The sequence below is a fragment of the Lynx rufus genome, unplaced genomic scaffold, assembly GCF_022079265.1.
Source record: "Lynx rufus isolate CCGP_SWC_20201006 ecotype Redwood Valley unplaced genomic scaffold, mLynRuf1.p SCAF_7, whole genome shotgun sequence".
Taxonomy (NCBI): domain Eukaryota; kingdom Metazoa; phylum Chordata; class Mammalia; order Carnivora; family Felidae; genus Lynx; species Lynx rufus.
In genome coordinates, this window is record NW_025814889.1 from 103,083,263 (window position 1) to 103,110,924 (window position 27,662).

General features: G+C 34.9%; 1 protein-coding gene across 7 annotated transcripts in view; it reads right to left on the bottom strand.

Annotated features, from left to right (window-relative positions):
* PPP1R12A (protein phosphatase 1 regulatory subunit 12A) overlaps positions 1 to 27,662 on the bottom strand; it is a 163,560-nt gene that overhangs the window by 38,274 nt on the left and 97,624 nt on the right. For 4 of the 7 annotated variants that reach the window (XR_006959687.1, XM_047064938.1, XM_047064944.1 and 1 more), the window contains exons 6-14: positions 26,623 to 26,697; positions 25,863 to 25,951; positions 25,552 to 25,709; positions 19,846 to 19,967; positions 10,887 to 11,102; positions 8,619 to 8,713; positions 7,715 to 7,816; positions 6,661 to 6,828; positions 6,089 to 6,265 (exon numbers count right to left, since the gene is read on the bottom strand). Coding sequence is in view for 6 of the 7 variants with exons in the window: in XM_047064938.1 (XP_046920894.1) it covers positions 6,089 to 6,265; positions 6,661 to 6,828; positions 7,715 to 7,816; positions 8,619 to 8,713; positions 10,887 to 11,102; positions 19,846 to 19,967; positions 25,552 to 25,709; positions 25,863 to 25,951; positions 26,623 to 26,697 (1,202 nt within the window). In the remaining variant the exon portion in view is untranslated. The remainder of the gene's footprint in view (positions 1 to 6,088; positions 6,266 to 6,660; positions 6,829 to 7,714; positions 7,817 to 8,618; positions 8,714 to 10,886; positions 11,103 to 19,845; positions 19,968 to 25,551; positions 25,710 to 25,862; positions 25,952 to 26,622; positions 26,698 to 27,662) is intronic. The other 3 variants (XM_047064940.1, XM_047064941.1, XM_047064942.1) reach the window with 3 other exon arrangements.

Genomic DNA, 27,662 nt, shown 5'->3' on the forward strand with positions numbered 1-27,662 from the left:
GCTGTTAATTAAATTTATCTAGTTTATATCACCTGTCCCTCCCCTTTAAAAAGCTCAACTTTTTAAAAGGGTTCTTTTTTTAGATTTACTATGCTTTCCAATTTGTAACTCGTTCTGTTCTTTAAACTTCCTGAAACTATTCATATATCCATAACAAACTTTAGAATTTATTCTCGGTTTTATGCATCTTTTATTCTTTCTATGTGTCCTTTAAAGCTCTAGGTTCAAAGAACACAACACACCTCCAACTCCTTAGAATCATTTCAGTTTCTTCACAATTCTTTTAGAGAGCCCCATTCCTTTTGATTTCTCTGTCTTTTGCTTCACACTCTTAAGTTTTTAGAAATCTGTCTGAAACTAGAATACATGATTTATTATTCCTAGGATTCACCTCCTTGAATAATTAATCCTAAGATGACAAGGTCACTTGTCAACCAAAATCCTCATTGCCTCAATTCCATCAATTAACTCTTACTTATTGGCTAAAGTTAGTACTAGAGGACAGGTTCTCTGTGTTGCTTCTACTCTAATTACAGATCAATTTTAAGCAAGGTAAGTCAAGAACTTCTCAGGAGGGTATTTTTACTTGACTGAGACATCCAACAAACTTAGAGAAAGATGAAAATCCTCTCACTACTTTACTTTGACTTAAGTTGTTTTTTTCATCTGGTTTGAGAAAATATCACCTATTTTCTCTATTTGGTTGAATAACCTAGGGCACTATTTCATAATGACATAACTTATTTTTTTTCTCTTTATCCATATGTTTTCATCTCTAGGTTTCTAGAATATCCTGGGGGTGCCTACGTGGCTCAGTCGATTAAGCATCTGACTTAGGCTCAGGTCATGATCTCATGGTTCATGAGTTTGAGCTCCACACTGGGCTCTGTGCTAACTGTTTGGAGCCCAGAGTTTGCTTCAGATTCTGTGCTTCCCTCTCTCTCTGCTTCTCCCCCGTTTGCTCCTTCTCCCTCTCAAAAATAAATAAACATTAGAATATCCTGAAAGATTATGTCTTTTTGCTACTACACTAGCACTACATATATCTCACAAATCAGGCACACCCCACATGATTCAAGCATTGAAGAGTTCTATTTTACCAAATTTGGTTTCTATGAAAATACTGGTACAGATTTAAGTTTATAACCTTAAGTTTCATTTTAAGTTTAATTATTTATTTTGAGAGAGAGAGAGAGCATGAGTGGGAAAGGGTAGAGAGAGGGACAGAATCACAAGCACGCTCTGCACTATCAGCACAGAGACTGATGCAGGGCTTCAACTCACAAACCATGAGATCATGACCCTAGACGAAGTCAGGCACTTAACCCATTGAGCCAGCCAGGTGCCCCTAAAATTTTAACGTTTTAAAAAATTATATTTCTAATTATTTGGTCTGTTGCTTTTAATTTGTCCTCCTAAAAGTGTAGGGCAAGGAAAAAATTCACTATATACAACTTTCTTTCTTTCTTTTTAAGTTTAATTTTCAGAGAGAGACAGAGAGCAAGCAGGGGAGAGGCAGAGAGAAAGGGAAACAGAATCTCAAGTAGGCTCCATGCTATCAGTGCCGAGCTCAATGCAGGGTTCGATTCCACGAACCATGAGATCATGACCTGAGCAGAAATCAAGAGTCAGATGTTTAACTTACTGAGCCACCCAGGTGCCCCGGGTACATAAAGCATTTTAGTTACCAGCATTTCTTTAGTTTGACTTTCTTTTAGAGATTCTGCAACATATGGCTTCATCTGTACCAATGCACAGATCCAGAGAGATGAATACAACTGGTTAGGATGCCTGCCCTCTTGATGGCCCAGAATGCTCAAGCTACACTAAGCTTGATACTTCTCTTTCTCCTACTATTTCTTAATTTTCATCCTGTCTGTATATGAACTCTTGTGAATTTTAAGCTTTTTATTTAGATACAACCGTTATTCCCTACTTTTGTAACAACTCCAGTGATTTCTCTGGGACAAGTCATTTTAAAGGTGAAAAAGAGTAACAGTAAACTTGTTATTACAGGTTTAGTTTAAGAAAATTAATTCCAGAATAGAGTGAGGAGCTTGTTTATTCTGGAAGTTGGCTATACATATTTGGAAAATGCTATACATTCTAACCATCTCCAGGAAAATCACAACATGTTAAAGGCTCTGAGAAGAACCAAGGAAGAAACCTGTTTAACTGTAACTATGTATTTCCTAAGATTATTAAGTAGAACATACTTTTATGGTACACCTGTTACATGTGGAAAAGTGCTCTGTGAAACATTAATTTGGAAAATATGGCCCAATGGCCATTTTTTTTAGCGATTCATTTGGTACTTATTTATGCATCCACTGTCCCTATGCAATGTATTGCTTTTTGGACTTCTCCCAGACGAGGAGAAGAAAAGAATAAAAGAAGATGAAACCTTAATGTGGTAGCAAATCTGGTTAAACAGAAAAACTAGAACAGCTCAGATGGCTGCATGTATCACTTCAGTATTTCAAGGGCTGCTCTGAAAGTAAGCATGAACATGGACTACTGAATCTGACTCCTCTATGTAATGGTCAAAATTTTCACATATAGTTTACGACAGGGAAATCTGCATTGCGATTTGTTCTTTTAATCCCCATGTTCTGCAAACAGAACTAATCAACCAGCACACTCTCTTCAAATGAGCCTCACTACTTTTTCAACAGTTTTAAGTTGCCATAAAAGTTAAATCTACCTATCATATCTGGTTTAACATATGTAGGTTAAGGGGATAAAAATTACTAGTCAAAAGATTTATAATATCTGTTTCTGTTCATTTAAATTTTCCTTACATTTGCTCCAAATCAGCATAAAAATCTAGCCTATCAATTTGTAATATACAATATGTTTCCTATTATTTTAAGAGTCCCCATCTGGCATTCAGTTCCTTCTCCTCTCTTGGGGTTCCTGTATAGAGCAGACTTCTGTGAATTAAACGTAGACAAGAAAGTTAATTCACATATTTTGTGTTTAATTAAAAAGAGCTGATCAAAAAGATAGAATATATCAAACTCTACTGCTGCCTCCCCCCCCCCCCCCCGTTTATTTATTTTGAGGGAAACAGAGACAGTGTGAGTAGGGGAGGGGCAGAGAGAGAGGGAGAGAGAATCCCAAGCAGGCTCTGCACTGGTAGCCTGACGTGGGGCTCGAACTCATGAAACTATGAGATCATGACCTGAGCCAAAACCAAGAGTTGGACGCTTAACCGACTGAGCCATCTAGGCCCTCCTCTATTGTTGCCTTAAAAAAAAAAAAAAAAAAGAAAGAAAGAAAGCTTATTTATTTATTCTAAGAGAGAGAGAAAGTGCAAGAGTGGGGGAGGAGGAGAGAGAGAGAGGGAGAGAATACCAAGCAGGCTCTGCATTGTCAGCAGAGCCCGATGTGGGGCTTGATCCCACAAACTGAGCTACCCAGGTGCCCCTCAAACTCCACTGCTGCCTTAACTTACTGTATCATACTACATCTCTTTCTTAAAACTATATAGGGTACATAATTTTACTCCTTAGTAGTCTTAGATGGCTTACGATTTTCTGAGCTACTGAAAGGTTATTTTTAAAATAAGGATTTTCTAATAATTCCAATTATTCTATTTATTATTTCACTGATTTATTGGTTGAAATATATTTATTTATAATATTTATATTTTGGGTAATCAACAAATAACATCTTTAAAAAACTGAAAACAACCCTTCTTTTTCATTCAGCTTTTTTCCTTGCAGAGGGAAGATAAATGAGCAAATGCAAGCTGGCTGAGCCAAGGGAAAAAGGTGGAGGAGAATAATTATACAAAGCAACAGTTCCACATGAATTCATGTTACAAACTTGAACTTATTAGTAAGATACTGCTTTGTATTTTGAAAAGACTGGAGAATTAGAAACACTTAAAAAATGAAAGAATTTGCTATCATGCTATTTAAAGCTAACTTTTCTTCTCTACTTCCCACTCTGCTACCACTATTAATCCATTGGAAATCTTAACAAAAACAGAAAATCCTCATCCAATCCTAATCAATAAAAACAAAATTCAAGAATAGAATAGTGGAATTTAATAGTGAGTTTGGTAACTTTGCATAACATCTGAAAGTATATATGTGAGGATACCTAAAATAGCATAGATGTATTAACTTATCTTTTTAGCCACAATATATACTTAAATCATAATATATACATTTTGAGGACAAATATTCAACTATACACATTTCAAAACCATTAACAAAATTTAATTGAAAGACAAACAGAAGAGGTCAACAATGTATTCAAAACTGCAAACAATTACTTGACGTGAAACAAAACACAAACATTATTATTGCAAACATCACTGAAAATGAGTAAGACAAACAAAATTTCTGTAACATACACCAGGGAAAATGTCAACAGATACATTTTGTTTCTTATGCTATTAAAATTTGTTCTGTTCTATTAATATCTCCAAATATTTAATTCTCAATCTAATGTCTTCCAGGATTAATTCTAAGAAGCTGAAACTCAACTTTTCCAACAAGTCTAAAAGTTAAAAATTATATAAATAAAATACTTATGTTACAGAAGAAGAAATTCTGACCTGGAGAGCATTCTAACCTTAGGATTAAAGGAGTAAAAAACCAAGGATTCCTAACCTTTTCCCCTTAACTTCCCCTACTCCATAAAAGCAAAGTCCTCAAACTGATTTTCACTCAAAAATAATGATGGCTGCCTATGATCTTCTAATTTCTGTTGGCTATGTGGTCTGACTTGAAAACACCTCAAAAGCCTAAAACTAACATTAATGTATAGAAAAATGAAGAATTATTAAAATATGGTATGACCTATACTGGTGTTCAAATCACAAAATGCTAACTGCTTATAATGGTTTTATAGAACTATCACTAAATCTTACCATAGCAATAGTAATAAAACATAATCATGCTGACAAAAAATAAAGATGCAATGATAGGAAAGAAAATGTTTAACATTTAAAAATTTAATGTTTTGTTACTTTTCATATATTCACCACAAATATTACTGTAAGGATATTAATAACTTACTACAGGCCATGTACTTTGATAAGCACCAGAGACAAAGCCTGTATATGAACACTACATGCCAGAACTATGACAAAGTTAATCTGGTTGGTATTTTAGTAAACAAACAAAACAAAATAAAAATCAAAACACTAGTTATGTAGCTAATTTAATCTCAAAGGAATAAAATACAAAAAAGGTCACATTTAGTTTTTTAAGATTTTTTTTTTCTCAAGAGGAAAAACAAAATTCAAAGCTAGTAACTATGCATGCTATAGCAGGAAAAACACTTGACTGATTCTCCTGTAATCTTGGGCCTCGCCTTAGTTCTCATTAAATAAAAGTGGAAAAGTCACTTAATATCTCTGGGTCTTAGTTTCTTATGTAAAGCAAGGATATCACAAAAGAGGTAAGTTCCTTTCCACATCTGAAATTCCAAGCCAATTAGCAGCAGCATGAAGAAGTGAGCAACGCTCCTAACATTTAAGCACACAAAATAAATTCATAAATCCTTTAAAATATTTAATTAATGAGTCCCTTTTATGTACTGAATTAAAACTAAGAGAACGTATTCAAAGTGCTTAAAAATGATTTGGTTTACACATATGCCCAAGAAGCCTTTCTTCAAGAGAATCTTAAAATGAAAAGTCTCAAAAGTAACAAAAACAGTTTAACATCCATCAAATTTTTTAATAATAGGAGGAAACAGAAGAATGAAAAATCTGTTTCTGTCATGTTACATCTAGTCTTCCATAAGTGTGACTGGGTGTGTTTAGATCTTCATCACAAAACCATCTTGAATGAAAACAACCACTAAAAAAATGAAGATGGCTAAGAAGACAAGTGTCTGGCTCACTTCCTTGAAACAAAAACATCTATTCTGTCAGAGGGAGTCACCAAGCCTAAATGCTAGTAACTGCCAATTACATCAGTTCATGTAGTTCTGAGCTGATACAGGTTATTTCACTTATTAATCTACTGAAGAGATGGTCACCAACTTGACAAGGTTAAAAGGCAAAACAAACAACTTTCAGCACTGGGCAAGATACATCAGCAGTTCTATTAGGACCTTTACACACCTGCGTCTCTCCCTGACCTCTGATGTGGAGGAGACAGTGCCAGCAGTAGTTGTAGTCAGGGTTGTGGTTGAGGCTGCAGCATTTACAACAGTTGGAGCAACAGGGATGGTCACTGCCGTAGGAACACTGTCCTTTTCTTTTTCAGTACTATCCTCAGCCCACAAACGATTTGAGGTACTATCGCATCATAAGCAGCAACACAAAAAGAGAAAAGGAAAACAGCTAAACAATGAAAGCACTTTCTAGCAGCTGAAACATGTGACTACAGGGATGGATTTTTTTAAAACATGAGGCAAGACATCTTTGAACTATGAACCAGAAGTCTCACCCAGAGCTGTCAAAGGGAGAAATTTACATTTTAAGCAGCCTGATTCAAGAAAAGTTAATAATTCAAGAACTTCGTTTTTCCCCAGACATGCATTAATTGCCTCTTTTTGGAACCAATTTTTGCTTGTAAATAATTTTAAAAGGTAAATGAAAAAATCCAGAGCCCCACAATCTTCTAAACAAAAATGCATGCACATACATAAGCACACAGTAGGCCTGAACACAAAATGTTATCTGTGACTCACCTGCTTTGTGTGCCTGTTGAGGAAGAACCCGTTGTAATCTTTGTAGTAGTGCTTGTGCTGGAAAGCAGGCTTTTCTGAAGCCCAGCTGCAGAGGTAACTGTTGGTGTTGATGTGGTGCTTGGAACACTAGAACTAATCAAATCATCTTGTCTTCTACCAAAGGAGCAACTGAAGGAAAGAGTCATATCTATATAGGATGTGTCTGTATGTGTAGTCTACAGTTAATGTCTATACATTACACAGATACACAAGGCTAGGAAAAATCTAAAAAACTGTGTTCCTAAATACACCACCGGCTCCAGCACCAAGAGTTGCATCTACAACTTGCTAGAGTCTAGATGATTTCACTAATTTGGTAGTGTATCATTTTACTGCCTCCCACCTCCCTGGACAGGACTCAAACATGTTCTGATCTGTTATTTTACATTTCTGGAACTATTAACAGACCATATGGTCATGCCAGGCTGGGTCTGAGAAAAACACTTAGGTCTGGTTTTACTCAGGGAAAGTTAAGATCAACCTTTTTGAAGAAAAGTATTTTAGCAATGAGTCACATCCTTAGGAGTGACCCATGCCTACATTATAATTGCTCATCTTTTACTCTTCTTTTTGGTTGTTTTTAACAGAGAAAATATTTATGGTTTTTGTCCCCCCTCCTCTCCAATATGACATTACCAACATTTCAATTCAAGAAATTACCATCTCTCTGAATTCTAAGAAAAGTGGAAACTTCCAGGTCACTAAATAATGCCCAGATCAATTAAGACACTGATCTATTTCAACTTCTCTAGTCAATTATATAAGGAGTTCCTTCTAAATATGCTACAATCTAAAAGATGCTTCCTAATATATCAAATCTAATTATACATAATATATATAAAAGTAAAAACAAATTTTCATCTACCTCTAAATATATATTCTGGACTTTTAAATGACGTTTTATTTAAACAATGAAAGCACGTATTTTCTTAATGATATTAAATTGAGGGCTCCAAACAAACTGCCTCATATTTTTATAAAAGAATGCATAAAAGTTACTTAAGAATTATATTACCTTTTATGGTAAGCTGATCCTTCATTAACTGAGCTATTCTTTTTGAGATCATCTTCCCATTTTCTTCTTGTATAGGAGCTACTCGTTCGTAAACTTGAGTCTCTGTGAAAAGAGTATCTTTCAAATTCTGGTATATAATTTTAAAACAGGATTAAGAAAGCTGTCTATTAAAAAACATTAGTAGAAGCAGAAACTAGTAAAATCCCTTAAGAAAATGCTTTGGAATATTTATTAAGAAATGAAAGTAATTCCAGTTCTAAGATTCTATCCCTAAGGTATAATCCTAACTACAGTGGGGAAAATTAAGATATTTACAGAAGTTTTACTTATGATCATAAAATACCAATTTAAATGTCCATATTTGGAGAGGGGAAATAGTTACTTAAACCTCAATAGACCTACTCTATGGAACATAATACATTGATGAAAACCAACGCTTACTGAAGATATGTATGAACACATAAGACTACGTATGAGATGTGAGGTTAAAAAAAAAAAAAAAGTCAAGACACAAAACTGGATGTTATAACATGACTACAACTATATTTAAAAGTTCTCATACCCCATGTGCTGAAAATAGGAAGAAAGAAACTAAAATGTTGACAGTGATTAAGAGCTTTTTCTCCTTTCTTTTTCCTTTTCTGTAGGTTTCAACTATTTGGAGAGTCTGTACTAGATTAGTTTGTGACCTCATGTGGCACCACTGTCCCAACTACAATGTGTTTTGTTTTGATTTTGCCATTTCATGAATATACAAATCTGCATCTCCTCAGGACCTTCTATTTGGTGTTTTTCCCACAATCCATATATCCCATAGAGTTACAACAATGCTCATGTTTTCATTGTCATGCTAGGTAATAAAGATTTCATAGTAAAAATATAAAGCAAATCATAATGAATCCACCTGTTTTCTTTCTCTTCAATGTCAGATGTACTGGCTAGTCGTCTTGGTATTGTAGGTGCAACATATGCAAGCCTAGTTCCTTTACTATCTTTCTCCTACACAACAGGAAAAAAAATGAGTGAAAAATAAATCTGTGATTACAGGAACCGCTAAAAGTACTAAGGAAAGAGTATTCAACAATGTACAATTATACGATTACAATTATACAACCCCATAGCTCCTACCTATACTCTTTAAAATTAATGTCTATTAATAGTTAAATACTTTAAGTGCCAGAGGACAGCCTGTTCAAACCGATTTTCTTTTCTTTCTCCTTTAATCTAGAATTAGACAATATTTTAATATAAGGAAAAAAATTCCTCATTTTAATGACTTTTTCTAACTTTCTATAACAGATTATGTAAGGTAATGCAGTATAATATAATAAAATATTCTTATTTTTTTCCAGAGAAATAAGGTCTCGAATATGGTTAACTGGTAAGTCCTAATTATTTACGCTATGTAAGTTATTCATTACTTTGATATAATGTTAAAATATTCCGAACAAAAAATACTTAAGTTATATTTATCCAAATCCAGTTGAGAGTGCAGGAGCAATGGTATGATACATTCCCACTGTACTGGCATCAAGTACTTGGAAAATAATTAGGCAATCAATTTATACAAAATAAAAAACTTTAAAATTACTTGATGAGAAATTCTATTTCTGATTTCTGACACAAAGAAACAAACACTTTAAATAGAGGGACGAAACTATATGAAAAAAAAGTACAAGCGCTGGAAATATAGAAAAGAAATAATCCAGCAATATAAAATATATCTGAATAAACTGCATACATTCTATTTGATATAATTTAATACTATCCTTCAAATACAGTTATTAAAACTACTGACTAAAAGGAGGTTGCTTTTAAAATTTTTTTTTTTTTTCAACGTTTATTTATTTTTGGGACAGAGAGAGACAGAGCATGAACGGGGGAGGGGCAGAGAGAGAGGGAGACACAGAATCGGAAACAGGCTCCAGGCTCTGAGCCATCAGCCCAGAGCCCGACGCGGGGCTCGAACTCGTGGACCGCGAGATCGTGACCTGGCTGAAGTCGGACGCTTAACCGACTGCGCCACCCAGGCGCCCCTAAAAGGAGGTTGCTTTTGACGTAGCAGATATAAAACTGCAGATGCTAGATAAATGCAACTTACGAGTATAATTACATTCTACAATAAATTCTAGAATAAATGCCCCCCAATATATTTTATTATAAACTGTCTAGTGGAATAAAGCATTTGTTTAATTAAGTATAGTTTCATAATTTATTTTTTGAGCAAATCTGATCTTCCCAGTACTTACAGAAGCATACTTCATTTTATTGCACTTAACAGATACTGTGGTTTTTACAATTTGCAATTTGTTGCAACCCTGCATCAAGCAAGTCTATCCAAGCCACTTTCCAACAGCATTTGCTCACTTTGTGTCTGTATGTCACATTTTGGTGATTCCCACAATATTTCAAGCCTTTTCATTATTATCATATTTGTTACAGTGATTATAACTTGCTGAAACCTCAAATTATGGTCAGCATATAAATATTTTTAAATTAAGGTATGTACATTTTCTTTAGACACAATGCTATTGTACACTTAGGAGGCTACAGCATAAATATATATACAATTTATGAGTATATATATGAGTATAAAATATACATAAAATTAGAGTGTATGTGGACATATATATATATATGTATATATATATATGTGTGTGTGTGTGTGTGTGTGTGTGTGTGTGTGTGTGTGTATATATATATATCCACACACATATACATACGGGAGAGAGAGGGAGGGCCTAAAAAGAGAGAGAATCTGAAGCAGGCTCCACACCCAGCACAGAGCCTGACGCAGGGATCAATCTCACAACCATGAGATCATGACCTAAGCCAAAATCAAGAGGTAGACGCTTAACTGACTGAGACACCCAGGTGCCTTATATAAATATATTTCTTATATACAGTGGGAAACAAAAAATTCATTTGACTTGCTTTATTGCAGTGGTCTGGAGCCAAACCCACAATATCTCTGAGGTATGCCTATAATTCCATATTGACATTTGTTTAAGGTAGGTCTATTTGTATTATCATGTAAAATTCATTAAGTTAGGTGAATTAAGTTGATACACAAATTTAGTAATGACACAAAGTAGAAAATCTATCAGATTTCATGTTCCTGGAAAACAAATGATTAGAGTGTTGATAGAAACCAGATGATGAAATAAGTCACCTTTTCTTTATTATCCAAAGAGGAGGAGAGTCTGGGACTCGAAGCTGAACGTATAACACCTGCAGTGTCTTTTTCTTTCTGAGCCTCTTTAGATGCTGTGATTTCTGCAAGTGCGCCATAACTGCCAGTCTTTCTAAGTCCTAACCTCCAAGATGCAGGAGACTCGTCTTTTCTCTCTTCTTCTTTGGGAGAAATTTTTGTAGCTGAAGTTGGAAACTGTTATTTTATTTTTAAGGAAAAGAAAAAGTAATTATCAACACTGATCAATCCTTAAGCTGGAAATAACAAATTTACAGATAATATGTCTGAAATTATAGTTAATAGTTTCAGGAAAAACACTTTTACTAAGTAGGTTAATGTCTTAGTAAAAAATGTAAAGATCTAAAACTGGAAAAAAAATAGAACTACCTTTCCAAAAGTTAGATTTAAGAAAACACACTCCACACTTTATAGCACACAGAAAAATTATAATGCAAATACAGAGGACAGAAATGAGCACACCATAAGGACTTTAAAACCATGCATCTCTGGAACCAATATTCATATTAAACTTGTTATATTGTAACCTCATAAATCCTTGCACATAGGAATGCCTCACCATGGATTTTTCACCCTTATTGGGCACAAGAACAATGCCAGTTTTGCGCAAGCCCTGCCTCCATGATGCAGGATCTACTGATTCCACCACAGGCATGATAGGAGCAATGAAATCATACTAAAGCCAATTAAAATAAGACAGGTAAAGAGATAAAGATTGAAAGCACAAAACAAAAAAGGAAGTTATAAACAAAACATACTTTTTTCTGTTTAAAAGAATTTTGTAACAAAACCCAATAACTGGGTAATGATCCAATCTTAAAAGTAACTGGGAACAAATCTAATTTAGCATAAGAGAAAGAATCTGAAAGAATCTAATAAAGAAATTCCTAAAGCAATTAAAGGCATATGGAGCAAATATTATAGTACTTGAATGAACAGACTACTGCATTTGAATTTTATTTTTATTCATTTATATACTTGGGTTAAGAATTTTTTTTAATCCAGCATAATCAACAAAAAGTAATAAGTGATGTTATCTTCTGCTTAGAATATTTAATTCAGTATATTTTTAGTATCATAGCCTTAAACTTACTTTTTGATTTTACCACCAAATATTAATTTTAACATTTCAACTAAAAACTATTCTTTTGTACAAATATTTCATTTTCAAGGTTTCCAAGAGCCCTAAAAATGAAACATTTGTTGTCTTTAACTAGTTCATTTCATGAACTTCACTGTTTAAATATTTAACCACAGTTAAGAACAGATGGGTGAATATAGCAACTAACTAGTTGCTATAAGCATAGGATATGGGTAATAAAAAAAAAAAAAGGAAAAAACACTTTCTCCCATATTTATTGCCAAAGTTTGATATAATTAGCATTTCAGAGTGCCTGCTTGTTTAAGCACCCAGAATGTCAGAGGGCTACTTCATAGACAGAACTATTATGATGGTAAGATATCTCTGGTACTTCTAGTAAGTAATTCCTAACAATAAGTTCATAAATAGCCTCATGATATACAGTGCACTGAGGCATTCCAGGGATGCCAGAATAAAATCACAAGGGCTCTGTGGTATACTTTCAAGTTTTGAGAGAAAGCACAGTGACATCTGTTGGACACGGCACAAACTGCCACTGTTAACTTACTTGCACCTAACTATTTAGTAAATGAAACAAATACTTCTTTCGGCCAAGTGGCACTGTGAAAAAAATTAACAAAACATTAAAGGATTCCACTGAATCTCTGTAACATTTTATACAACAATACAGACACTGAGATGACCAGTTTTTGATTTCTGCGTCTAAACTCATAGGGACCATCCAAGAATAGAGATTGGCCAACTTTTCTGTAAAGGACCAGACTGTGAATTTTAGGCTTTGCAGACCACAGAGTCACTGTTGTAACTATTCATCCACAATGTTGTACAAAAGTAACCACAGGTAATACATGAGAATAAATGTGGCTGTGTTTCTAATAAAACTTATTTAGATATACTGACATTTAAGTTTGGGTTACAAAATATTCTTTTGATTTTTCCCCTCCAACCATTTAAAAATATTAAAACCTTGGGGTGCCTGGGTGGCTCAGTCGGTTAAGCATCCGACTTTGGCTCAGGTCATGATCTCACAGCTTGTGAGTTCAAGCCCCGCGTTAGGCTCTGAGCTGTCAGCCTAGAGCTAGAGCCTAGAGCCTGGAGCCTGCTTCGGATTCTGTGTCTCCCTCACTCTCTCTGCCCCTCCCCCACTTGCTCTGTCTGTCTCTGTCTCTCTCTCTCAAAAATAAGTAAAAACAGGGGCGCCTGGGTGGCTCAGTCGGTTAAGCATCCGACTTCAGCTCAAGTCACGATCTCGCAGTCCGTGAGTTCGAGCCCCGCATCGGGCTCTGGGCTGATGGCTCAGAGCCTGGAGCCTGCTTCCCATTCTGTGTCTCCCTCTCTCTCTGTCCCTCCCCCATTCATATTCTGTCTCTCTCTGTCTCAAAAATAAATAAACGTTAAAAAAATTAAAAAAAATAAGTAAAAACATTTAGAAAAATTTTTTAAATATATATTAAAACCAGGGGTGCCTGGGTGGCTCAGTTAGTTAAGTAGCCGACTCTTGATTTCAGCTCAGGTCAAGATCTCACAGTTCCTGAGTTTGAGCCCCGCATCGAACTCTGCACTGACAGTGCAGATCCTGCTTGGGATTCTCTCTCTCCCCCCCCCCCCCCGCCCCTCCCCTGCTTGCACTCCGTCTCTCAAAATAAATTAAAAAAATATTAAAACCATTCTAACTTGCACAAAAACAAGTAATAGGCCAGTTTCACCCGACTACGGTTTGCTAATCCCTGCCTTGGAACCTCCCCAAAACTGGAAACAAAGTTACGCCTCCATGATAAAATAGATAACGTAACATTTACTGAATGTTACAAGAGAAGCTAACATTTAACAGATGTTTACTCCCGCCAGTCCCTAAACTAAGTGCTTCACAGGAGTTATCTCGTTTAATCCTTACAACCACCCACTGAAATACTATTAATACTGCTATTTTAGAGTTGAGAAAAATGAAGCAGTATTAGCAATTTAAAATGGACATTTCTTGCACTGTAATGACTGATCTACCCCCATTCTGCCTAGTATGAATTTGGATTTATTGGTTTATGTGTTTAAAAGTACCTTTCAATTTTAGTTGGTCTGTAAATGAGTATCTCTGAAATATTCAACTATACCTATTCCCTGAAACTCTTCTTTTGGCTTTTGTAACAGGACACTGTTTTGACTTTCTTACTCTTTTGCCCACCCTCCTTCTTGGCCTTGTTGCTTTTGTCAGCACAGTCCTGCAACACAAGCATTTCAAGAGCCTGTTCTCAGATCTCTCATCTTCTCTTTCTACTTTCTTCTGAGGGCTGGGAACAGGGTCTTTTCTACTTCCTCAAGCTTAATATGAACTGTGCTCAGCTTATTTTCAAATTTATTATTTCTAGTTGAGTCTTATTCCTAAATTCCCAGTCCTAAATTTCTAATTACCTGGAGAATGGACCATCTAGAACTACAACTGGAACCTGAAACTCAACATACTTAAAATCAAACACCTTTATTTCCAAACTGGCTCTCCCTCAGTTCCCTAATTCTGTTAGTAGCACCAATAAATTTCTTCAATTCCCTGTTTGAAACTTCATAGCCATGTTAGACTTCTTCTCTGTCATCGTCCTTCATTTATAAATTAGCTGCCAAGTCTCTGAAACTCCTCTCCTTCTGAGGAGAAACTCTTCTCCTTCTAAGAACTGCCACTTCTCTAGTTTATTTTTTTATCATCTTGGGCAACTTCAATGATTTTCTAATACATCGTCTTTCAATTAGTCTCTCACCTTCAAATACACCTGTACGTTGCTACCAAAATTATATTCTATAAAGAATAATTCTTTCACGGCCTTGTTTAAACATCTTCTGATTCTCTACTATCCATCAAACTAAAAATGTTACCAGAGAAATGAAGACATTCCACAATTTGGCTTTACTATTCCTGTTTTACTTTGTGTATGTACTCTAGATATCAAACTAAACAATTTATTTTCCTGCAAAAGATTCTACATTGTCCCTACTTTGTTCACATTGTTTCTTTTTTTCCTTTCAGGAAACTGTACAAACTGTCCTGCTAGTTGAAATACTACTTACTCATTCAAGATCTCAAATGTTCTAATTTTATTACCTCAAATCAAATATGATCTCTTTCATTTTTTTTTTTTAATTTTTTTTTTTCAACGTTTATTTATTTTTGGGACAGAGAGAGACAGAGCATGAACAGGGGAGGGCCAGAGAGAGAGGGAGACACAGAATGGGAAACAGGCTCCAGGCTCTGAGCCATCAGCCCAGAGCCCGACGCGGGGCTCGAACTCACGGACTGCGAGATCATGACCTGGCTGAAGTCGGACGCTTAACCGACTGCGCCACCCAGGCGCCCCGATCTCTTTCATTTTTAAACCATCATTCTGTATTTGTACACTTCTACTGGCATACTGCAATATACCACAGTACACAGTAGTTTTTTATTAAATTATTATTATACTTAATAATTGGATTCAATTAACCAAAGCCTTTAATTCCAAGAAAATTCTGAATTTTTACCATCTAGTAAAGTAAATACAGTTTACCCTATCAGAATTTATGTGCATACAACAAAGTAGGCAATCTTTTTCTGAGATCCCAAACAATATTTATTTTTTAAGTTTTTTATTTTATTTACTTTGAGAGAGAGAGAGACAGAGAGAGAGAGAGAGCAAGCAGGGAGGAGGGCGGGGGAGAGAGACAGAGAGAGAGAAAATCTCAAGCAGGCTCCATACTCAGCACGGAGCCCGATACAGGGCTCAAACTCATGAACCATGAGATCACGACCTGAGCCGAAATTAACAGCTGGATGCTTAACTGACCAAGACACACATAGGAGCCCCAACCAAAAATATTTATTTTGACAAAAGAGGGGTATATAAACTTACTGTTACAATTTTAAAGATTAGAGATGCTTGAGTGGCTCAGTTGGTTGAGCATCTGACTTTGGCTCAGGTCAGGATCTCACAGTTCATAGGTTTGGGCCCACACTGGGCTCACTGCTGTCAGTGCTGAGCCTGCTTTGGATCCTATTCCCTTCCCTCTATATCCCTCCCCCACTCGCACTCTCTCTCAAAAATAAAAATACTAAACAATTTTTTAAAGATTACTTATTTTTAAAAATAATCTCTACACCTATCGTGGGGTTTGAATTCATGAACCCAAGATCGAGTCCATGCTCTCCCAACTGAGCCAGCCAGGCACCCCTACTGTTAAAATTTTAAATCATAAAACCAAACTGATGGTATTATAGAAAACATCTCCACAAATCATAAGCCTGATCTTACTGCTACAGAAATATTCTTTAATTTTAGCTGAAGAGTTAAGAACTTAAGGGAAAATCATTTAAAGCAAATATATCTATGTTTCTCTGTAGCTGCCACCCTGAGTTGTTAGAAAATATAAGTGATATTTAATACTGCTTTAGAGCTTCTGTTTTGTGATCTATTGCTTACCATGAGTGTATGAGTGTGTATTTATATATAGTTTATGCAATGGTGGAGAAAACAAAACTTAGCATACCTCTGTGCAAATATCAAAAGCAGAGTAGTGAGTGAGAATCTAAAAATAGAATTCTTAACTGCAAAATCTTTTAAGATGCATTTACAGATTAACAATTCATCTAAGGCAATTCATCTGTTAGGTCTCTAAGTTACAAGAAAATTCCTGAAACCAACTTAGAAACATTAAAATGCTAAATTAACATTACAAAGTATCACTGAACAAAATAAAAGGCTTTAAAAAGTCATACAAAATACATAAGATTGCTCCATCCATTAAAATAATACTTCAAATTTTCTGTATACCACAACTTTGTTGATTTGAATAAAATTTGGCTACAAAACCCTTAAGGTTTTAAGACTGAAACAATATAATCTTCCAAGTAAGTTATGATGCTTGAAATTGAGAATAAAGTGGAGTTTCTAAATATGCAAATCATAGAAAACACTTGTTATTAGATCAATTTAATTACAGAATCAGAAGTAATTCTGAACAAGGATTTTTATAGCAAAGAGGTTAATCTAACAGATATTAAGAGCAATTAAGTTATTAAATTTGGGGCTATGCTTGAGAAAAATATAGTTGATTGAAAGAAGTCCACTGTAATTGTTTGACTATAGCAGGAAAGAGACTGCTTAGCTAAATACTCAAAAGAATGAGAGCCAGTTTTTCTTGGCCAGATATTTCAGAGGGATGGAGCTTCTTGCGAACTTCTGATAATCCTATAGTTTTAACAGATAATAAATCAAAAAAGCTAAAGTTTGGTAATCACTGAAGAAGTATAGAAGAACTCTAGAATTAAATAAAGTTTAGTTAAAGCAGCCTATGTTGACTCCAGTTATACCATGATAATCATCTTGAAAATTCTGCAGAGAGACTGCCCCTGAAAAATTTCATTTTTAAGCATACATAATTATGATCTTATGAACATGAGTTCTACCTAACTTCAAGAAGCCCTCAGCTCTGGAATACAGAAGGTAAGATAAATCATTCATATAGTTTCCTGATATTCAAACTGTACCAGTGAAATCCATGCATTTCTACTACTATGAACCCACAATACCAATTTCCTTAGGAAGAGTTTTAGAAGAGGATCATTACTAGCGGTATGGATTTTCTCTAGTTTATTATTCTAAAGGGTTCACATTTTGATCACTTGAAGCCAAATCCAAAATTAGCAATACTGACAACATAATAGAAACACTATGGGAATTTAAAATCAAACCCACCCAAACCAAATAATGTCAGATAAGCAACAAAATAAGAAGTCCAAAGGCACAGACATGACAGTTAAATACAATGTACAATCCCTCAGTGGACCCTTGATTTCAAGAAAAAACAAACAGAAAAACATTAGTAGGAGGACAACTGAAAAAATCTTCACTATGGTTTGCATATAATGATCACAGATCAGAGTATTATATCAAAGTTAAATATCTTAAATAGGATCATTTTAGTATGGGAATGAAGGATAATGCTTTTGTATTTAGGAGATACATATTCAAGTATTTAGGGGTAAAGTGTTATATTGATTGCACTCAATTCTTAAATGTTTCCACAAAAAAGTGTGTGTATTATGTGTGCATATGTGTGTGCGTGTGTATGTAAACAGAGAGGGAAATGAATACGCTCATTAAAGACAAGCAAGGGTTGGTGGGGAGAAGCCTTTAAAAAGAGAGAGCAGTGATAAAAAAAAAAAACCAAAAACAAAAAAAAACCCCACAAAATAAAACAAAACCTGTAATCTTTAATTTGGGTCAAATGAAGTACAGGTTCTGGAGTAGCAGGGAAAAGCAAAATCTTTAAAAATATCAACAAACTAGTTGGAAAGCACTGTTTGGTGGAGAAAAGGAAGCAAAAGGACAGAGCCCACGTGGAGAACAGAATAAAGGAGAAGAGGAAGAAATGAAACTAACATTGTGGGAGTACTCTGTCACTAGCCAGGCTCTCTCTCAACCAACACTTACAATGCTAACTTACTCTTTTGTTTTTGTTTTGTCTTTCTTTCCCCTGACAGATAAGAAGACAGTAACTTGCTTAAGGTCCTTACAATTAATAAAGGGGGAGAGGGGTTCAGGTGTGGATCTCTGCTTTGTCTGACATCAGAGATCATGCTCTTAATGGCATACCATACTTGCAAATCTAGTGCTCTGTAGAGTTAGAAAATCTAGATTCCATGTAAGAAACACAACAGATGAGGGGCACCTGGGTGGCTCAGTTGGTTGCGCATCTGACTTGGCTCAGGGCATGATCTCGAGGTTCGAGAGTTTGGGCCCCACTTTGGGCTCTGTGATGATAGCTCAGAGCCTGGAGCCTGCTTCTGATTCTGTGTCTCCCTCTCTCTCTGTCCCTCCCCTGCTTGTGCTCTCTCAAAAAGGAATAAACAGGGGCGCCTGGGTGGCTCAGTCGGTTAAGCGGCCGACTTCGGCTCAGGTCACGATCTCGCGGTCCGTGAGTTCGAGCCCCACGTCGGGCTCTGTGCTGACGGCTCAGAGCCTGGAGCCTGTTTCAGATTCTGTGTCTCCCTCTCTCTGACCCTCCCCCGTTCATGCTCTGTCTCTCTCTGTCTCAAAAATAAATAAACGTTAAAAAAAAAAAATTAAAAAAAAAAAAGGAATAAACATAAAAAAAAAATTAAAAAAAAAAAAGAAAGAAACACAACAGATGAACAAGGGGAAGGGAAGGAAAAATAAGATAAAAACAGAGGGAGGCAAACCATAAGAAACTCTTAACTACAAAGAACAAACTGAGGGTTGTTGGAGGGGAGGTAGGTGCGGGGCGGGGGAGGGGGGTGGGTGGGCTAAATCGATGATGGGAATTAAGGAGGGCACTTGTTGGTATGCACACGGGGTGTTATACGGAAGTGATGAATCACTGGGTTCTATTCCTGAAACCAATACTGTACTGAGTGTTAACTAACTTGAATTTAAATAAAAACAAAACTAAACAAAAAGGAAAATCTAGATTCTAGCTCTGTCCTTGACTTGTGGTAGTATTTTTTGTGCTTAACTCACACACATGTGAAATTAACAAAATGTACCTTTACTTATTAACAGGGATGAAGGATACAAAACCCATGTTTCTCAAAAATTCAGTACAGATAAAAAATACAAAGCCATTAGTTTTTATGTGCAAACTAATACTTTAAAAATTATATTAAAAAAAAGAATGTAATATGGTTCAAAGAAAATCTCAAGTCAAATTAAAAAGGAAAAATACATTCTTGTTCTAAACTTTACTTTTGGAATAAAGTATACAAATTTAAGAATTGTCTTAATGCTTTAGTACTTAAACAGAATAGATGCATTTTTAGCAAACAAAAATTTGGCTTACCTTTTTAATAGGTGACGTAGGTGTGGCCTGACCAGATGACACAGGTGTTGTAACAGCTACAGGAGCTGCTTGTGTACTAGATGTATTGGCATTAGTTACAGAAGCCATAGGTTTTGTCTTATCTATCACAAAAACACAAAAAAACATGGAGTCAAGAGTTGGTATGGACTACTTCAATGTCTAGATAAACAGTATTTTATATTCATTTTTGCTTAAGGTTTTGATAATTCAAGTCTTTTACCATTTTTATCCCTTTTAACAAGTGAATTTTTTCAAGGAGTTCCTAGAAATGCCTCAATATGTATGCTGAAATACATAACAGAACATGATGACAAACAACAAAGCTTCTAAGAATAAAAAGCAAAAACGGAATCTGACTTTTGTACTTTTAACACTAAAAATATAAAAAAAAAAAAAATTAAGTTGAATGCATGAATACAGTGTAAGTATAAAGATTAAGTACATAAAATATTAAGTGTAAGTAAAAAGATTACAAGAGCGGGGCGCCTGGGTGGCGCAGTCGGTTAAGCGTCCGACTTCAGCCAGGTCACGATCTCGCGGTCCGTGAGTTCGAGCCCCGCGTCGGGCTCTGGGCTGATGGCTCAGAGCCTGGAGCCTGTTTCCGACTCTGTGTCTCCCTCTCTCTCTGCCCCTCCCCCGTTCATGCTCTGTCTCTCTCTGTCCCAAAAATAAAATAAACGTTGAAAAAAAAAAAAAAAAAAAAAGATTACAAGAGCTATGCAATTTTTCTAATACATCTACAATTTACCTTGCTTATTTAAAACTCATAGTTCCTCTTTATTCCAAGAAATTTAAAAACTGCTTTTTGTCAATAATCAGCTTATTTTCCTGTCAAATAGTATGCGTAAGTGTCATAAGGAGCATGCCTGCTCACCACTAAAAAGTCTACACTTAAATGAGAATATCAGTTGAATTAAGATTTAAATCTCTTTTCACAATGTATTGAGACAATTTCTAATTAACAATGAATTACTTAGAAAAAGATTTTTGAAAATTTAATGAAAATCAATCTGATGCTAGAAAAAATTCAGACTGAATTTGAAAAATTTACCTATAAATTTAAATCTATAAATTAACAGTAATTTATAAATGGGGCAGAAAGGTTTACTTTTCAAATGGTCAAAGATCATTTATCTAGTTTTAAAGTATTTCTTTAGTTTCAAAATGGGGGAGGACAGGTGGTATTCTACACTTTTGGGAAGAAGTATAGTACATACTTTAAAACCCTAAGAGATAACTCATTTTCATTATACCTCTCTTCCTCCTTTAGGTCACTTTTCCAAAATAATTTTCTACCTTATCATCATTTTATGCTGTAACACTTTATAAGCAGACAATATTAAAATATTCTTATCTTTAGGGCAAGTATAAACTTTCACTAAATAGTTCTGATTTGTATTGATTCATTCAATTCTATTTGTGACTAAGAAAATATCCACAAGAGGTTAACAGGGTGAAAAGCATCATATTTCAAACTATACCAAAGGACAAGACTAAAGTCACACATTTAAAAATCACTAAAGTCTTAGCTTTTTGAATAAAGTGAATGAGCTAAACTCAGTCTCATAAACTTTATTCTCAATGCTAAACAATACCTCTTTATTCAACAGAAGCCAAGCCTATTCGGCATAGTTAAGTACAAATCATGCATAATCTATTAGACCATCATCCTGGAAAACAGTCCACCTAACAGGAGAGTAACTCAACAAATATTTATCAAATGTTTCCATATTTCAAGTGCTAGGTACTGGGTCCTTAAGTTACTGTCCTACGTACTGGGGATATATCAGTTGATGAAAAAACCAAGTATCTTAACTGCATAGAGCTTACAGTCTAGTAGGAAGAATAAATAATAAACAAGATAAAAATTCAATGATTTTTTTTCTCCTTTTTTCTTTTGGTTTAAAAATTTGCTTTCCGATTAGTTAAATCTACACATGAAAGTTAAAATGTATATACATGTATGTAAACATTTAGCCTTCATTTAAGAATAATAATGAAACAAACCTCAAGTGCCCACCATCCAACTTAATATTATTAATATTGTTAAAGTCCTTCTATAATTTGATTTCATTGAAGAATAAAAGTGTCAAGTTCTAGAGGAAAACAAACAAACCAACCTGAAAGCAAAAATATGCTTCCCTCCTCATTCCCTCAACTACCTCTAAAATTTATAAATCATTTGGAAGGAAATTAAACTTTTGGTTGAGTTCCTAATTTCAGCTGATTTATGAGGAAAATAACACTCATAAAAAACAAACTCAGTAAATAATTTATGAAAGAAAACTCAGCAAAATAGTTATTTTACATCAAATAGTTTCTCAAGGAAATAACCTTACAAAAAAGTAGAAAAAGAAATAGTTTAGAAATTGTCAAATCAAGCTGTAGCTCTACAGGGAAATGACTGCTTTCTGAAGCTTGCCAAATAAAGTATGATAAAACCTTGTTGATATTAAAAGAGTGAGACAGAGCAAACCATACAGCATTTACAAGGATTAATTCTTGAGATAGAGTCAAATTTTCCTGGCACAACCAACCACTAGCAACAGGAAGAACAAAATTATGATAATACAATACTTCAGAGGGATATTTAAAGTTAGTTCAGTGAGAAACTGAGCAGAGAGTGATTGGTATGCTTAAACTCCAAACGTAGAATACAATGCAATTTGATGGCAATTAGTTCTATTTATAGTTACAAAATAGTACAGTTTAAAGAACTATCTGGATCATCTGGTCTAATTCTTATTTTACAAGAAAGAAAATTTCAACCAAAAGAGGTCAGACTTGCTTGTTAATGGCAAGACTGGCCTAAATCTGAAGTCTTGTTTGTTTTAAATAGTTCCCCAATGTCCAACACGGAACAGTAAATTGTATAGAAGGGGCCAATTAAGAATGTATTAGATAACAAAACCGCAGAAATTCCTGTGAGATGCTTGGATTCTTGAATTCTACTATGTAAATAGTAATAGACCTCACACATTACTTAAAAGATCTGCGTGCTAGTTCTAGTTTTCTTGTGCATATGTACATATACTTAGTTTTGTAATGACGAATTTTACTACATTGGGGGCCAAAGCAGATCTCAAAGGGGGTAGATTAACCGTATAAAAATAACTTTAAAACTTGTGAAATATCTGAGTGAATTTAAATATCAATGATGTCATTTCATTTCCTAGTTTTCATAAAATAAGGGAAACAGAAAAAATTTAACTGAAATGGTATTAAGTAAGCATTTATATTGATCATATTTAAACTAGTAGAGTTGAATTTTATAAAATTATTATGCAAAGCTAGCATTTATTATGAAGCACTCTTATAGAGTATCCATATAAAGTATTATTTTCCTATTTTTATGGAGAAATCTAAGATTAAATAAGTTAACCACAAATACAATTACACTCATGAATCAGCCTGTGTTCTTAAACACTGTGCATGCCCATTCTCATATAATTTACTTTTATAATTAGAAACATTTTAATTAGCAGGTTATAAAAATGAATTATAATACTCAGTGATTACCTGTTGCTTTAGTTTCCAATTTTACCCAGACTGTCACCAAGGCAAAAGATATGCTGACTCACCTGACCAGCAATATGACAGCAATAAATTTAAAAATTATATACCTGGGGAATAGAATCTAGCCATTTATATAACTAAAAAACTCTTTGTGTATTACCAAAAAATAATTTTCCTGTAGGATTAGTAAATTTCAAAAAAAAAAAAAAAAAAAGGAATTTAAAACAAACAAACGGAGCACCTGTATGGCTCAGTTGGTTAAGTGTCTGACTTCAGCTCAGGTCATGATTTCTCGATTTGTGAGTTTGAGCCCCATGTCAGGATCTGTGCTGACAACTTGGAACCTGCTTCAGATTCTGTTATTTCCCTTTCTCTCTGCCCCTCCCCTGATTGCATTTTGTGTGTGTGTGTGTCTCTCTCTCTCTCTCAAAAATAAACATTAAAAATAACTAAATAAATAAGACACACACACTACCTGGCGACAAAGCTGGCCTTTATCTGCTTAGCAACATTTTGGTTTTTTGTTTTTTTAATTTTTTTAGTGTTTATTTTTTTCAGAGAGAGAGACAGAGACAGAGACGGAGACGGAGAGACAGAAAGACAGAGCACAAGCAGAGGAGGTGCAGAGAGAGAGGGAGGTGCAGAGAGAGAGGGAGGCACAGAATCTGAAGCAGGCTTCAGGCTTTGAGCTGTCAGCACAGAGCTGGATGCAGGGCTCGAACCCACCGACTGGGAGATCATGACCTGAGCCAGTCAGCGGCTTAACTGACTGAGCCACCCAGGTGCCCTGCAACATTCTGCTTTTAATGAGACAAAGGTAATCAGTATCTTCTTTGACATGTGTTTATTTAGTAAACTTTAGCTTCCCACATTTTCTCAGAGGAAATATTTTGCTCAGTGAGTAAAAATAAAATGATCTAAAACTGTTATTTTGTCTAGAGGAAATATAAGGAACCCAAGAAATTTTAGGGCTTTAATTTGTATTTACCGATGATGACCATTAGGTCCTGATAATGAGAATTCTTCCTGGTTTTTTTTTTTTTTAAAACGTTTATTATTATTGAGAGACAGAGAGAGACAGAGCATGAGCATGGAGGGGCAGAGAGGGGGGAGACACAGACTCTGAAGCAGGTTCCAGGCTCTGAGCTGCAAGCACAGAGCCTGACGCGGGGCTCGAACTCACCAACCGCAACATCATGACCTGAGCCGAAGTTGGACGCTTAACCGACTAAGCCACCCAGGCGCCCCGATAATTTTTTCTTTGATCAAAACATCTTAATGGAAATGGAATATTTTGTGTGTGATAAATTTACAGGTTAAAACGGCAGGTTATACAACTCAAATATGGCAATACTGGAATTTCATGGTGCTCAGAAGATTTGATTGATTAGCTGATGCAGAGTAAGTCATTATTTATTATGCAGAGTAAGTTATTATTTATTATTATAAAAGCATCTGGTAATTACTTCTGAATGTGTCAGTGTGTAAAAATAGACTGGAAGATAAAATGAAAATACTCAAGATAGTGACTGACTTTGGAAAGAAAGGAAAGGGAAGTAGATTAGGGCTCCTGGTTAAAGACAACTGTAACTTTTTAAATTTTATTAAAAGAAAAATTTGAAGCAAATATAACAGTCAATAGCTGTTCATTCTTGGTAGTTGGAATATGAAGGTATACTTTCCTGTATCTTCAAAATTTCTCTAAACAAAGCAAATCTCCCCACATCCCATAGGAAACTATCTTGATTCAGTCTCAGCTTTCTAAAGCTTTACTCTCGTTTAGGGAATATTTGGGAAGATATCAGGACCAGCTTTCTGGACTTTTGGGCCTCAGAAAAGTATCAGGAGCATTAGTTAATTGTTGGGAACCCATTTACACCCTACCTGCACCATCCTAAGGAAATCTTCACCTTCTTCAAATCTAAAAATACAGGTCAGCAAAAAAACAAAACAAAACATAGAGGCGAGTAAGGGCCTCCAGGTCATTAGACAATAAATTCACAACCATACTCAAGTTTTTAACACTCCCTGAAAGGTAATTTACTGGCTTCTCAGGTATCTGAACAAGTAGCAAGTCAATCAGAAAAGCTACAAAATTAAAGCCTGATCTTACCCTACTTTACAGTGCATCAAAATTCATGGAAAATCCAGTTACGCTTCAAATTTTACCTGTTTCAGCTTCTGATTCTGAGTCGTCTTCCTCATCTTCTTCACTAGAGCAGCTAGACTCATCTTTCTTTCCTTCTTCTTCATCATCAACTTTTTCTTGTTCCAAAGATTCAATACGGGATGCATTTTTCTCTGGCTCAATAATCAATGTCTCTTTGCTGTGCAAAGAAAACAGCTTTCAAATGAGTATAAACACAAAAAGCCAAATACGTTAATTTTTCTCAGATCCACAAAGTCTAATAATCACGTTCATGGCCATGATGCCAATTCATTCATGACATTAACAAAAGTGACTTTAATATTTTACTTACTTTTTAAAGGTCTTCTGTGACTGATTATTGTCCATATTGGCTGTTGATTCAATTAATGGAGATTTCTTCTCCCGTTTCTCACTATGGAGCTTTATAAAAGTTATGCAAAGGAAAATAAGAATAGTATTAAAATAGTATTAATGAGTAAAATACAGAATTTAAAATAAAGTAGTTTTTCAAACATGAAACAAACCCAAAACAAATAAAAGATTTAAGTTTTAACTGGAAAAAAAGGAGGGGAGGGAAGGCAGCTTGGATAAATAAAAAGGACTAGATAGTTAAAAAGCTACGTGAAGAACAAAGTTGAATTTTTTAGATCTCTCCACTGTTAGATCACTGAAAAAGTCAGGCTCCATCAGCCACTTAATATGCCTGATGATATTTTAACTTAAAAATGTTTCCTACTTACATAACTTCTTCAATATCTAGGGCCTATTTTAGAAATCTGAGATTTTCTTCTAAGCAAACTTTGTTATGAAATTACAAAAACATGTTATTCTTGAGTAGATACATTACAGAAGTATTCATTTTGTGAAAGGGAGATAAGAGAAATGGGAATAAGCAATACAAAAGACTGAACACTACCACTATTCCTTTACTCTTTTTCACTGTCATTTAGTTTGACTGACAGGACTAACTTAAACCAAAAGCATAAAACATCACAAAAATACTTTAACTGTCTGAAAGTTAAGGCTTTAGAAGAATTCTAATTAGAAGAATTCACTAATAGAGATAATATTTAGATATTCATCAAACATACCAGATTTTGTTTCTTTTGCAACTCTTCCAAATATCCTAAAATATCTTCATCTGCTACATCAAATGCTGTCTGGCCCTAGGTAGGAAACAAAGAGGATTGGTAATGGTAAAAAGTCAACAAACTATAAAACACCTCTGGTTGACTCTGTATAATTATACAGAAAAGTTAGAAAACATTTGTTACATATGTAGTTTGTTATGTATGTAGTAATACAACAGCATATGACTTAACAGAGATGTATGAGAAACCCATGTGAGAGAAAAGCAGCTGATACACCACCCCTTACTTTTGGTAACAGCTTTACTGAGATATGACTCACCATACAGTCATTTAAAGTGTAAAATTCAACTGTTTTTAGCATTCACAGAATGTTACAACCTTCACCATAATCAATTTTAGAATATTTTCATCATCCTGAAATGACCTCCTTACTTTTCTCATCCCTCTTCCCAGCCTTCCAGCCCACAGCAATCACTAATTCTGTTACTACAGATTTGCCTGTACTGAACATTTCATATTAATGGACTCACACAAAAAATCATTTGTGACTGACTTCTTTCACACTGTATGTTTTCAAGTTTCATCCATGTGCTGCGTGTAGTACTTACTACTTCAGTCCTTTTTATTGCTGAATAATATTCCATTGCATGGCATACCACATTTGCTAATCTATTCATCAGCTGATAGACATTTGCTTTTGCTTTCTGCTGTTTAGCAAGTAATACTTCTATGAATATATGTGTACAAATTTTTGAGTGAACATATGTTTTCATTTTCTTGGGGATAGAGCTGTAAGTGAAATTACTGGGGCATGTGGTAATTCCACATTTAACCCTTCGAGGCTTTTTTTCTTTTAGATACCTCCATAAAAATTAAAGTCTTGCTACAGTAACAAAATATATATATATTTCTAAACTGCTTAAAGTTCAGCCAGCCACAGGTATGACTTAGTTTCAAAATTAGTTCAGATGAACATATGTCAATCTATTTTTATTCACTGTGGAAAAGAAAATTTCAAAGAGCTGTTGACCAAACATAGT